General features: G+C 36.5%; 1 protein-coding gene across 2 annotated transcripts in view; it reads left to right on the top strand.

The window, feature by feature from the left end:
* Positions 1-13,646, top strand: part of ITCH (itchy E3 ubiquitin protein ligase) — a 108,918-nt gene that overhangs the window by 85,623 nt on the left and 9,649 nt on the right. For both annotated transcript variants that reach the window (XM_037496600.2, XM_037496606.2), the window contains 6 exons: positions 2,424-2,512; positions 5,270-5,429; positions 5,659-5,792; positions 6,106-6,246; positions 11,831-11,951; positions 12,490-12,594. In XM_037496600.2, the coding sequence (XP_037352497.1) occupies positions 2,424-2,512; positions 5,270-5,429; positions 5,659-5,792; positions 6,106-6,246; positions 11,831-11,951; positions 12,490-12,594 (750 nt within the window). The remainder of the gene's footprint in view (positions 1-2,423; positions 2,513-5,269; positions 5,430-5,658; positions 5,793-6,105; positions 6,247-11,830; positions 11,952-12,489; positions 12,595-13,646) is intronic.

The following is a 13,646-nucleotide window of genomic DNA, read 5'->3' as shown; positions in this document are numbered from 1 at the left end:
AGGCTGCGGGCAGCTTCGCAACCCAGTGCTCAACCGCTGCGCCACCGGGGAGGCCCTAAATGTTGTGATTTTTTTTTTTCCATAGAGAAAATTAAAATGATCAGTGAAAAAAAGTCTTAAAATGAAAACATCCATTTATTTTTTTAAGATTTATTTATTTATACAAGCACTGGGGTACAAGCCAGAGGCGCGGGAGGGTGAGAGAATTCACCAGAGACAGAGCAGGGAACAGAACAGGCAGAAGGACCAAAATACACTGCTGAGGGGAGCAGCAGCCGAGACAGGAGAGATCTGCTGCACCATGTGGGCATCTCCCTGACTGGCCGGGAATGGAACCGGCGCTGCAGAGGCTGTGGACAGCTTCACAACGCTGCGCTCAACCTGCTGCGCCCCTGGGGAGGCCCCATTTAGTCTTGGGGAGGCCCCATTTAGTCTATGTTTATGGTCAGATGTGGAAGTGATTATTATCAAGCCCCTTTTGGTAGCTACAGCTTCAAGAACTTCCAGGCTGGATGCAAAAGGCAAAGAAATTGTCTGAGATAGTTGATGGTAGCTGGCTTCTTGGTTTCTGAAATAGTTATGTGTTTATTCTAATTGAACCTTGGTTATTAACATTAAAGCCAAAACCAGTCAGCTGTCCTAAGTAAGAGCAGGTAGCTTTCTGGTGTCAGAGCTTTATTGATGAGAATTCTGACTCTTTCCCTTGATCATGCTGTAAGTGTCCAAGACTATCCCCACCCCAGTTGATACCTATTCAAATTTTCATATTCATAGCCACTGTGTCATTCTCGGTATGCCAGTTTCTTGGAACATAATTTTCCAGTGGCAGAGCTAAAAAGATGCAAAACATGATTATGTGTTCTTTATCTTTTTGCCTTTTTTTCTCTCTTTTTACTTTTGAAACCTAAAGGTTTTAGCAGAATGACAAGCCAAATGGTACTAAAAATACAGTTTAAAATTCTCACCCTACATTTGACATCCACTGAATAATGTGAAGTAAAAACTTAAGAGAAAATTTTTTATTGCTTTGGAAGAGTGACAAATCTGATAACAAAATTAGCACCAGATTTTCTTCACAAACTATTGGATAAAGTTATTTTGGGTAGTGTTTTTGTTAACATAGCACCACTCCTTATGGGGCAATTGTAAGAGAAAAATTTGCTTTTCCTTCATATTAGGCATTTGTTAGAAATGCCCTAAAGACATTTTAAACCTAAAACATCTCTCATTTGTATTGCTCTATATTTGGCCTATAGTATTTACAGAATATTTGTCAAAAAACTTTAATTTTTTGGTTACATTTAGGATTTTCTTGTTTGAGTGGAATATGAATTCATGAAAATGTTATTATCTGTTTGTAGGAACTTAAAGATCCCTGGCATAACAATACAGGTTACTTCGTGAACCTCTCTGGATATTTTTATTTTTTATTTATTTTTAAAAATTTATTTATTTATACAAGCACTGGATATAGTCATAAGCGTGGGAAGGTGAGAGAATTCACCAGAGCCAGAGCGGATAACAGAACAGGCAGACTGATGAAATACACTGCTGAGGGGAGCAGCAGGTGCGGCAGGAGAGGTCTGTTGTACCATGTGGGACCCTTGCCGTCAGGCGGGGATTGAAGCAGCACTGCAGAGGCTGCGGGCAGCTTGGCAGCCCAGCGCTCAACCGCTGCGCCACCAGGGGAGGCCCTCTCTGGATATTTTTAAATGTTAGAGTTCATTCTTATTATTTATAAAACAGAAGCATTGTATCAACTTCTTTTTCTCTAGGCCCTGCCTCCTCTCTTCACCCCCCAAGATTAATTAATATTTGTAATGTTCTAATGGCTCAATTTTGGAAAAATAATTAGTTTTACAAAGGAAGAACCCAAATGACCTATGCATTATACCTCAATAATGGTACTGCCCTTCAAATATGAGGATGACCTCATTAACCACTCTAGTAGGGCAAAAATCTAAGTAGTTCTTCGGGTTTTAATAGGTTTCCACTGAGATGGGTTTCCAAAGTTAAATATATTCCCTCTGTGTCCACTGGTTTTCATTTCCAAGTTAGGCAGTTGACTTATTATGTGTACCCTTTCTCTATTAACAAACCCAAACCTAACCAAACCAAAAAAACAAAACTAAAAACTTTAACCCTTTGACAATGCCCACAGGTACTCTGATGTAAGCAAGTAAATGGAGCAACTTACTAAGTCAATATTAAGATCATTTAAAAATATATAGGAATAAAATATATATAATTATAAAATATGAAACTAATGTATTTTCTGTATGTATGGTGTTGACTAGACCACAAACACCATGTTACTTCATTAGGAATTTAAGTTACCTGTGATGAAGATATTAAACCTGGATATGGTAGAATGGTGTTTCAGTAACTGCTTTCATGAATTCTTTTACTGTATTGTTTTCTAGATAATGAGCTTCAGTCCCCAAGACCTGCGAAGACGTTTGTGGGTGATTTTTCCAGGAGAAGAAGGCTTAGATTATGGAGGTGTAGCAAGGTAGTGGTAATATGTAATATGAATATTCAAAACCTAGTTCCTTTTCTTCAAAAGTGCTGTTATACTTCGCTTGAAAACATTTTCTCAGTCTAATATTTCAGGAAAATGAAATGGAGCAAATAACTTTATCTTTATTATGCTGCAGCTACAGAATTTCAATAAACTTAAATTCAGCACTTTCTCTAAGGCATTGCTAGTTGATTTCATCCATATCACTCATTTGATCCTTTGATTAACACTGTGAGATAGAACTTTATAAAAATGATGAGGTTTACAACACACTTAAAGCACATGATTAAGTTGTAGAGCCTGAAAACAAGCTTTGCATCATCAAATCAGTATCCATTATTGTAATCACTACTTCATGTCGATTCCATGTAAGGCCCTAGAGTGATCAGGTCATTTTCCTCCCCATCAGTTATTACTGATAGAATGATCAGACAGTTATTCATTTCTCAACTGGCATTAATAATGTGTCTTTCGGGATATAGAGGCTATATAAAATAGGAGTGGAAATTTTTAGTTCTGCCTTCTTTATGTGGAGTTTCTTATCAAACCCTGGAAGATAGACTCAAAAGAAAACTGCTTTCCTTATTCCATTTATTATATGAAATTAAAAATTTGCATAGCAGTGCAGTGTGGAAAGACAAGGACTTTGGGGTCAACTGGATTTGAATCCTTTTTTTACATACAGTAATATAATCTAGGACAAACAGTTTCATTCGTAAAATAAGTATATTCATATCTACTCTTCTAGGATTATTGTGAAAAATAGAATTAATATTTGTTAATGACCTTTGTGTGTTCCCTAACTGGTAGCTACATTTTAGTAGTTTTTAACTTGCTGTATTTCAAAGTTCACATTTTAGAATGTATGAAATAATCATTAGTAAAAAATGAGTAGAACCATTTAATTTTGGTTTTAAAGATAATTCAGAATGGCAGCATTTTTAATTAGGAAATCAACTAGCAATATTAAGTATGTACAGCATACCACTAGAGGCCATGAACTAACAGGAAAAGATACTCTTAAACAGAAGCTGAATATTGCATATATTGCCCCAGAGCAACTCTGCCTACTGTTCCAAAACAACCACCCTTGCACACAGTAACTATAATCTTATAGTCACATGTTGATATTTTCATAGCATTTGAATTAGAGCTAATAAGAGCATGTTTCCTTTTTTATTTTTTTTTAAAGATTTATTTCTTTATTTATACAAGCACTGGGTATAGTCAGAAGCTTGGGAGGGTGAGAGAATTCACCAGAGTCAGAGCAGGGAACAGAACAGGCAGACTGCAAAATACACTGCTGAGGGGAGGAGCAGGTGTGGCAGGAGAGGTCTGTCGAGCCGCGCTCAATCGCTGTGCCACCAGGGGAGGCCCCATTTTTCTTTTAAATGAATGTCTTAAGTACTTGATTGCCTTTGGAAAAGTAAAGTGACACTTGGTGAGGATTACTTTTGTGGGTCTTAGAAATACATGTAATAATGCTAGACTCATTTCAGTTGCTCTAATTACATGTGTCAAAGTGAATTTTTTTTAAAAATATTTATTTATGCATACAAGAGCTGGGGCACGGGCCAGAGATATAGGGGGTGAGAGGATTCACCAGAGACAGAGTGGGGAACAGAACAGGTAGACTGACTGAAATACACTGCTGAGGGGAGCAGCGGGTGAGACAGGAGAGGTCTGCTTCACCATGTGGGTTGCTCCTTGGCCGGCTGGGGATCGAACTTGTGCTGCAGAGGCTGCGGACATCTTCACAGTGCGATGCTTAACCCCTTGCGCCACCAGGGAGGCCCTCAAAGTGAATTTTAACCTTAACTATGTATAATATTTCTTTGAGTCTAAGACCATCATTTTCATATTTTAATATTCTAAATTAACCATTTTAACTGGAAAGAAATTTTTAGTGGTTCATCATGTAATGGGGTGTTCAAAGTCCGTGTCTTAGATTTTTTTGAAATATAATAAATAAACTGTGTAAATGTAAATGTTAGCTGTGCAGTAGATGTCAGTTTGAACAGAAGCTGTGCAGTAGATGTCAGTTTGAACAGAAGCGGTAAAATTCAGCATGGGTTTAAACGACTATCACTAGAGCCTCCGTGGTGGAGCAGGCATTGAAGTCTCAGCACTACCAAGCTATTGCCATCCACTGCGGCATGAGTTTGATCCCTGGCCAGGACACTAACCCATGTGGTGTGGGAGACCTCTCCTGTCTGTCCACTGCTCCCGTCAGCAACATATTTCAGTAGATCCATGTGTTCTGCTCCCCATTTGTTCTGTGGTGAATCCTCTCACTTCCCACACCTCTGACCTACACCCCAGCTCTTGTATGTATAAATAAATAAAAATAAATCTTAGGGTCTCCCCGGTGGCGCAGTGGGTTAAGCGCAGCACTGTGAAGCTGTCCACAGCTTCTGCAATGCGGGTTCGATTCCTAGCCAGCCAGGGAGATTCCCACATGGTGCAGCAGACCTCTCCTGTCGCTCCCACTGCTCCCCTCAGCAGTGCTTTCAGTCTGTCTGCCTGTTCTGCTCCTTACTCTGTCTCTGGTGAGTCCTCTCATCCTCCTGTGCCTCTGGCCTGTACCCCAACTATTGTATAAATAAAAATAAATCTTAAAAAAAAAACTTAAATAAAAACTTGTCACTAGCTAAGATGTATAGATTCCTCACAAATTTTAAGTGTTCTTTGGTTTATTAGCATGGTTGCTTAGAAGATTTTTCACCCTGAATTTTCTTTTGATTTCAGAGAATGGTTCTTTCTTTTGTCACATGAGGTGTTGAACCCAATGTATTGCCTGTTTGAATATGCAGGAAAGGATAACTACTGCTTGCAGATAAACCCCGCTTCTTACATCAATCCAGATCATCTAAAATATTTCCGTTTTATTGGCAGGTTTATTGCCATGGTAAGTAAAGGTCAAAAACTGTAAATCTGCTAATTCAGCAGTACGAAAACATTGTTTCTTTAACGTTCTCATTTGCTATTTTCTCATTTCTAAGATTAAGTTTGTTGCATTTGTTCTTTCCCCAGAAATGTGCCATAATTGATCATATAAGGGAGCTTTTTCTTAAGTGAAGAACTCATCTAACATTATAAAATGACGTATAAGTGGTATTATTTTCTTTTTTGCATAGGCCTTGTTCCATGGGAAATTCATAGATACTGGTTTTTCTTTGCCATTCTATAAGCGTATTTTGAACAAACCAGTTGGACTCAAGGATTTAGAATCTATTGATCCAGAGTTTTACAATTCTCTCATTTGGGTTAAGTAAGTTCATTTCCATTTAATTTATCAAAATGTAACCTATATATTTTCATTATGGTGTTGTAACTTACTTAAACTGTAAGCATGTGATTGATTAAATTTAGTCTTACATCAAACTTGTCTCATTATTTAACATGATACATTTTACAAAAATATACTTAACCTCCTAGGCAAAAATGTTACTCTAGAGCATTATCTTCCAGTTTTCTTATGTTGATGTTACAGTTTAATAGTAATTCTTTAAGAACATAGTCCTTTATTTAAAAACTTATGATTGTATTAGTGTTAATAGATAGTGTTAATTTCACTTGTGCAGAGAAAATAATATTGAAGAATGCGGTTTGGAAATGTACTTCTCCGTCGATAAAGAAATTTTAGGTGAAATCAAGAGTCATGATTTGAAACCCAATGGTGGCAACATTCTTGTAACAGAAGAAAATAAAGAAGAATATATCAGGTGAGAGAGAATTCTTTTAACATAGTTTAGCCTTTCTGTTTGAGTACAGCATGTTGATATAGTAGTACTAGTGGACAGTATTTCAAAAAATAATATTTGCCTTTTTATTAATATTATGAGAATTGATTATACATTATTAAGGATTACTTTCTGCCTTATAAATGTGTTGGGAAAGGAACAAGGAAAGTGCTATGGATGTCAAAGGAGTGAGCAACCATTTCATCTAACTGTAGTTATTTAGCTAGAACAAGTAGTCGATATTTAAGTCAACTTAAGGTTGGGAAGGATTTAGTTGTACAGAAATGAGAGCTAAAGTTTTGAGCAAAGATAATGGAGACTGGAAAGCACAAATCACATCTGGTAAATAGGACGAGTAGACATGGTCTGTGGTGTAGTCAGATTGAGGTAGCTCAGAGTTGCTATTCCATTCTGCCATGTCTTACATTTTAGAAGACAAGGAAAAGTTGTGGAAGTTAATGAATTAAAATAACCTTTAAAAGAATAGAACTATAGCCAATTAGTAGATACAGAGACCAGATTAAAAGAAATTAAATATTAAATTCAGTAGTCAGTCTAAATTTCTCATCCAGCAAGACTGGCAACAAAACAATGAAAGGTAGGAGGGATTTCTGGTGGTGGAAGCAGGATAGAGGTACTATCCTGAAGGTTATCTCAAACCAGACCTTACAAAGAAATAGTTTAGTGGTAATGGGTTTTATACTTCCATTCCAGTGCAGTTTCAGTTTAACTGGGATTTGGAAAATTTATAAAGTAATAGAATAAGAATTTTGGTCATATGGAACTTTTACTTTCCCCAAAGTGGGAGTTTTAAGGGTAGAAGTAGCACTAGATCGCTCTTTTAAATACCAATTTTGGGGGCCTCCCTGGTGGCTCAAGAGGTGAAGTCTCAGCACTATGACGCTATTGGCAGCCACTGCAGCATGAGTTTGATCCCTGGCCAGGGAGCTAATCCACATGCACAGCAGACCTCTCCTGTTTTGCCTGCTGCTCCCCTCAGCAGTATATTTCAGTCAGTCTGCCTGTTCTCTTCCCCACTCTGTGTCTGGTGAATCCTCTCACCCCCGCACCTCTGGCCTGTACTCCAGCTCTTATATGCATAAAAAAAATAAAATAAATCTTTAAAAAAATATATCAATTTTGTAACTACGGTGCCATGTGATGTGTCATTAAATTGAATCTCTAAGTTATATACAGATATTTCATGGTGAATATTTTAAGAGGAGGTAGAAATTTACAGTATGGTTTATTGTATATACTGTCATGCTTTACATTGGTTCATACTTTAATGTCTAGAATTATTAGTTCATTCAACACCAGTTCTCTCAGATCAGGGTTAGATTTTACATATGTGTTTCCTCTTGAATCTAGTTTCTAGGTCTCGCTTACTTTTCTGTTTTTCAAATATTAGTATATACATTCCTACTTTCTTGTGATTTATGTTTGCATGGTATAGCTTCCTCCATCCTTCACTTTCTTTCCTGTGTCTTTGTATTTAAAATTTGTTTCTTATAAGCAGCATATCATTGGGTCTTATTTTTTTTTTTCTGTCTGATAATCTTTACTTTTTAATTGCAGTATTTAGTACATTTACACTTAATGTTATTACTGATATATTTTTTTTAAGTTTCACACTTAATTTGTTTCTTGTATTTCCCAATTTCCTTTGTTGCTCCATTCCTGTCCTTTTTTGAATTGAGTTATTTTTAGTTTCCTTTTTTGTCTTTCCTACTAAGTTTTGGGGGTTTTTATTTGTTTTTGCTATACCACTTTAATTTTTTGTCACTGCTCTGATGATTATAATAATCACATTATAAGTGATAAGTTACAGATTTATAATTAATATTATAAATAATGCTATAACTTATTTTACTACTAATTGTGCAATATAAAGGACTCATAAGAGTATTATTCTATTTCTCTCATCCCAGCCCTTCATACTGCTATGGTCATATTTTATTTCTTATAAACCCCATAATACCTTATTACTCTCACTTTTAATCAATAAATTGTTAAATAAATTAAGGAAAAAATAGTCTTTTATGTTTATTCACATTACCATTGTGGCTCTCTTTTTCTTTCCAAGATCCAATTGATGTGTGATCATTTCACTCAACTTACATTTTTCTTAGAGTGCCACTGCTGACAAATTCCCTCAGCTTTTATCTGGAAATATCGTTATGTCACTTTTAGTTTCAAAGGATTATTTCAGTAGAGTTAAAGATTCCAGGGTTTTTTGTTTTTTCCTCTTTTTCTGGAGGGGGGAGCACTGATTTCTTTATTAGATTCATGCTTTAGTATAGAACAGGACCAAGATGATACATTTGTGATTTGTTTTTTGTTTCTTTTATTCGTTTCTTCCTATTTTATTCATCTTTTTCAAACTTTCTTTCAATATCATTCCATTTTTGGCTTCTATGGATTTTCATGATGTATGTCTTTCTCAATAAAATGTGTTTATTCAATGAATTTTTAAATTTTTTATTTTAATTTTGGTTTTTACCATTTTGATTCTCATGGTTACCTAATTATGATTGCTTTTATATTGGGCATTTACTGAGCTTCCTAGAAGTATGGGCAATTCATGTTATTTCAGCAATTGTAGAATATTTGGGGCTTTATCTCTAGTTTCTTTTGCTTCATTCCATCTCTACCTCAAAGATTTTAGTTGCATGTAATTTAACCTTTGGTATCATCACATGGTTCCTAGATTCCATGTGTTTTGTATCATTTTTCTATCCAGTTTGTATCATTTTGATTTCTACACCCTTGAATTCACTTCTTTAAAGCCCATTTTCATTCCAGATATTCAGATATTCTAGAATTTCCATCTGTTTCTTTTAAGGGTTTCTCTGCTGAGAATCTCCATCTCTTTTTTGTCCCCCCCCCCTTTTTTTTTTAAGATTTATTTATTTTCACTTTTCATTGTGGATGATACATGAGTAGAAACTCTGGATTCTTTTTTCTTCCTCTGAAGAATATTGACAGATTACAATGATCCTGTTGAACCTTGCTGGAGAGGGTCTATTTACATTCTGTCTTTAATCCTACAACATAACTTTTACTCCTAGTACATGCTCCTTCATGCAGGTATTTACTGTGAAACTTTGTGAAATGTTAACTCTTAAATTTGGTCTTTCCATCATGAAGTAGCTGCTGAAGTTTTTGCTTGGGTTTTTGTCTTTCCAGTTGTTACTTTGCACAGGGTTCTGTGCAGTCTCATTTTATACATGTGAACTTAGGAGTCAATTAAATATTTGAAGTAAATTTCTGTGCAGATTTGGATATTCCTTTGTCTATTTTTTTCTGGTATTTTTTTCTGTACCAGCTTTGGTAACCCCAACAATCTCAGCCTCATGTCTCCTTTGTCCTATAAGACTGTTGCTTTTCTTTTTGAGCCTCAATCTCTTGTACTCTGTGTAAACTGGGAAGTACCCTCAACGAAAAAAATTAATAAATGCAGATGTGCTTCAGTGTGCCAAACCCCTTAAAAAAAATATCATCCCCACCAGCTTCTGCTTGCCTTTGGTTTCTTTCTGGTGGATTCCAAACATCTGTTTTTTAATAATTTGCCCATGGTTTATCACTGTACTCACCAGACCAATATAACCTACACTGCTCTTTTCCAGAACTTAAGAGACTTCAATAAATTTTAGGACTTTGTCCTAAGCAGTCATCAAGTAATAAAATCCTTAAAATGGGGGCTCCCTGGTGGCACAGGGTTTAGGGACATAGCATTATGAAACTATGACCAGCCATTGCAACATAAATTTGATCCCCAGCCCCAGAGCCGATCCACATGGCACAGCAGACCTCTCCTGTCATATCCGCTGCTCCCCTCAGCAGTATATTTCAGTACATCTGCCTCTTCTGCTCCCCACTCTGTCTCTGATGAATCCCTTACCCCCAACACCTCTGACCTACACCCCAGTTCTTGAATGCATAATTTTTTTTTAATTTTAATTTTTTAAAAAGATTTATTTATTTATACAAGCACTGGGTATAGTCAGAAGCACGGGAGGGTGAGAGAATTCACCAAAGCCAGAGCGGAGAGCAGAACAGGTAGACTGACGAAGTACACTGCTGAGGGGAGCAGTGGGCAGCAGGAGAGGTCTGCACACCATGTGGGATCCTCGCCCGGCGGCCGGGGATCGAACCAGCACTGCAGAGGCTGCGGGCAGCTTCATAACCCAGCGCTCAACCCCTGCACCACCAGGGAGGCCCTGCATAAATCTTTTTAAAAATGCCTAGAATGCTCGCTCCTCAAAAATTAAATATTCTGCAATAAAATGAAAAATCAGTTTATCTTTGGTGTGATTTTAAAACTTAATATCTATGTAAATGAAGATTACAAGAAAGAGTTGAAATCTAGAATATTTAGTAGAGTGCTTTAATGATAAATCATTCCTTTTAAACTAAACATTTTGTTTTACAAGCTAGGTTTCTTAGTAGTACATGGCTGATTTTTGTCTTTTCAACTAATCTAACAACCTAGGTCTTTAAACAAGACTATTTAATTCATCTACACTTTATATAATTGATTGTTTACTTTTACATAATGTCAGTTTGCTCTGTTTCTCGTTTGACCCAATTGCTTATGTTTTTTATAAGTCTACTATGTTGCTTTCCTTAAATGAATAGATTTTAACAATTTTTTAAATTTTCACAGGGGAAAACTGTAAATTAAAAGCAGCGTAGGGGCCTTCCTAAGCTGGAGGCCTAGGGTTTAAGTCTCAGCGCTATCACTGAGGCAGCCTGAGTTCAATACCTGGCCAGGGAGCTAACGCACATATGGCGCAACAGACCTCTTCTGTCTCACCCGCTGCTCCCCACTGTCTGTCTCTGGTGAATCCTCTCTGCACCTGCACCTCTGGCCTACACTCCAGTTCTTCTAATCTTTTTTTAAAAACTAAAAGATTTTGGGATATATGAACAATTTTTAGATTCTGAATCAAGTAATAGTTTTTTAAAAATTAAGTTAATCAGTAGGCTTTGGACTAAGGGTTTATTTGTTCACTTTCTGTGTGGTAAGAGTATTATAGTTTTGTTTTTTTAAAAGAGAGCTCACTGAAATAAGATGTTAAAATGAAATAATTTGATAGCTAAAGTATGTAGGGACATAGAAAGTAAGATTGGTGTTGCTTGAAGATGGTTCATTATATTCTTCTACTTTTGTATATAATTGAGGTTTACTCATAATAGTAAAGTTTTTATATATTTATTCATTTATGCATAGAAGAACTGGGGTGCAGGCCAGAGGTGCAGTGGGTGAGAGGATTCACCAAAGACAGAGTGGGGAACAGAACAGGCAGATCCACTGAAGTTCACTGCTGAGGGGAGCAGCCAGTGAGACAGGAGAGATCTGCTGTGCCATGTGGGTCAGCTCCCTGGCCAATGATCAAGCTCATGCTGCAGTGGCTGGCAATAGCTTGGTAGTGCTGAGACTTTAACCCGTGTGCATCCAGGGAGGCCCATAATAGTAAAGTTTTTAAAAATTACTTTTACACTCAAAATGTAACGGTAAAACCTAATGTTCCTGATAGCCTTTTTAATGTTTATTTACCAGAATGGTAGCTGAATGGAGATTGTCTCGAGGTGTTGAAGAACAAACACAAGCTTTCTTTGAGGGCTTTAATGAAATTCTTCCCCAGCAGTATTTACAATACTTTGATGCAAAGGAGTTAGAGGTAATGAGTTTTTGTCTTTCTCTGTAGCATGCTAATAAAAAAATGCTTTCAGATGTCTGCTTTCAACTCACTGTCCTATATTCCCAATGGCAATAGTATCCTTTATGCTGATGGGATGTTTTGAAGCATCCTGAGTAGTTTTTAAAATCCTTAATTTATCCAAATATAAGCATGTTACCAAAAAAAAGTCACAACATCTCTGTAGTGAGTGACTTTATTTGAACATGTCTGTGGTATCACATACTTATACTTAACCTTCATGAGCATCATAGATGCAATTCTTGATAGTTTATAAGCCAAAGCCTTCTGATTGATTTGTTTTCTGAGAATTGTTTTATATTAGTCTTTTTTAACATTGAAAGTATAATTACATTATTTTAATTTCAGATATGCAATATAATGCTTGAATATTTGTATGCATTATGAAATGATCATAGGTCTTCTTACAAACTTCTCTTAATAATTTTCTAAGTTTCAATCTATGCCTAATTTTTTATATGTTACCTAAAGAAAACATTTGTCTTTTTCATCCCTAAAGGTTCTTTTATGTGGAATGCAAGAGATTGACTTGAATGATTGGCAAAGACATGCTATCTACCGTCATTACACTAGGACAAGCAAACAAATCATGTGGTTTTGGCAGGTTTGTCTGCTTATTTCTTTTGGCAAACAGTATAATTTTTGTAGAAATTGCTTGCTGCTTATGAAAATGAGTCACAGAATAAAATCTACCAGTGTGTTCAGTCCCCTCATTTCATTTTATGCGTTATAATAAATGAGTATAGATTATGAAAGCACCCTCTTAAGACTGTTATAAAGTAAGCAACTTATACCCTGTACCTTTAGTATAAGACAACTCTAGATAATAAGATTTCCTGCATTTGCTCTAAATGATTTTGGAATTTTATAGAATTCTAATGTATGGTTTTCATCATTTATACCTCATTAAGAATTACATAGGGCCTCCCTGGTGGTGCAGGGGGTCAAGTCTCAACACTATGAAGCTATCCGCAGCCACTGCAGCACGAGTTCGATCCCAGGCCAGGAAGCTAACACACATGGCGCAGCAGACCTCTCCTGTCTCACCCGCTGCTCCCCTCAACAGTGTATTTCAGTCTACCTGTTCAGTTCCCCACTCTGTGTCTGGTGAATCCTCTCACACACATACCTCCCCCGTCCTCCCATCCTCCTGCACCTCTGGCCTATACCCCAGCTCTTGTGTGCATAAATAAATAAATAGGAATTATGTAATGTTCAGAAATTGTCTGCTCAGAATTAAAAACACATGAAAAGATGCTCAAGGTTTGAGCTATTCATAAAGGAAAAAAAAAAATCAAAACCACAGTGAGATACCACTTCACACCCATTAGGATGACAGTGATCAAAAAATGGGAAATACTCAACCTGGGTGGTGATAGAACTCTTTCTTCATTACTGGCAGGAATGTAAAATGGTACACCACTGTAGAAAAGTTTAGTTCCTCAAAAAGTTAAACATTGAGTTTACATATGATCTAGCAACTCTACTGCTAGATGTACACAAAAGAATTAACTTATTTTTTCATTCTCCCCTGTCTCTGGCCAGTAGTAACCCCTGTTAAATTTTCTGTCTCTACGAACTTGCTTATGCTAGATACCACATATAAGTGAAATCATGTATACTTGTCCTTTTGTGCTGGACTTGTTTCACTTAGCA

This window comes from Talpa occidentalis, unplaced genomic scaffold (assembly GCF_014898055.3).
Source record: "Talpa occidentalis isolate TD23 unplaced genomic scaffold, MPIMG_talOcc4v2.1 talOcc4.10, whole genome shotgun sequence".
NCBI lineage: Eukaryota > Metazoa > Chordata > Mammalia > Eulipotyphla > Talpidae > Talpa > Talpa occidentalis.
This window is presented reverse-complemented; position numbering and strand designations above follow the sequence as displayed.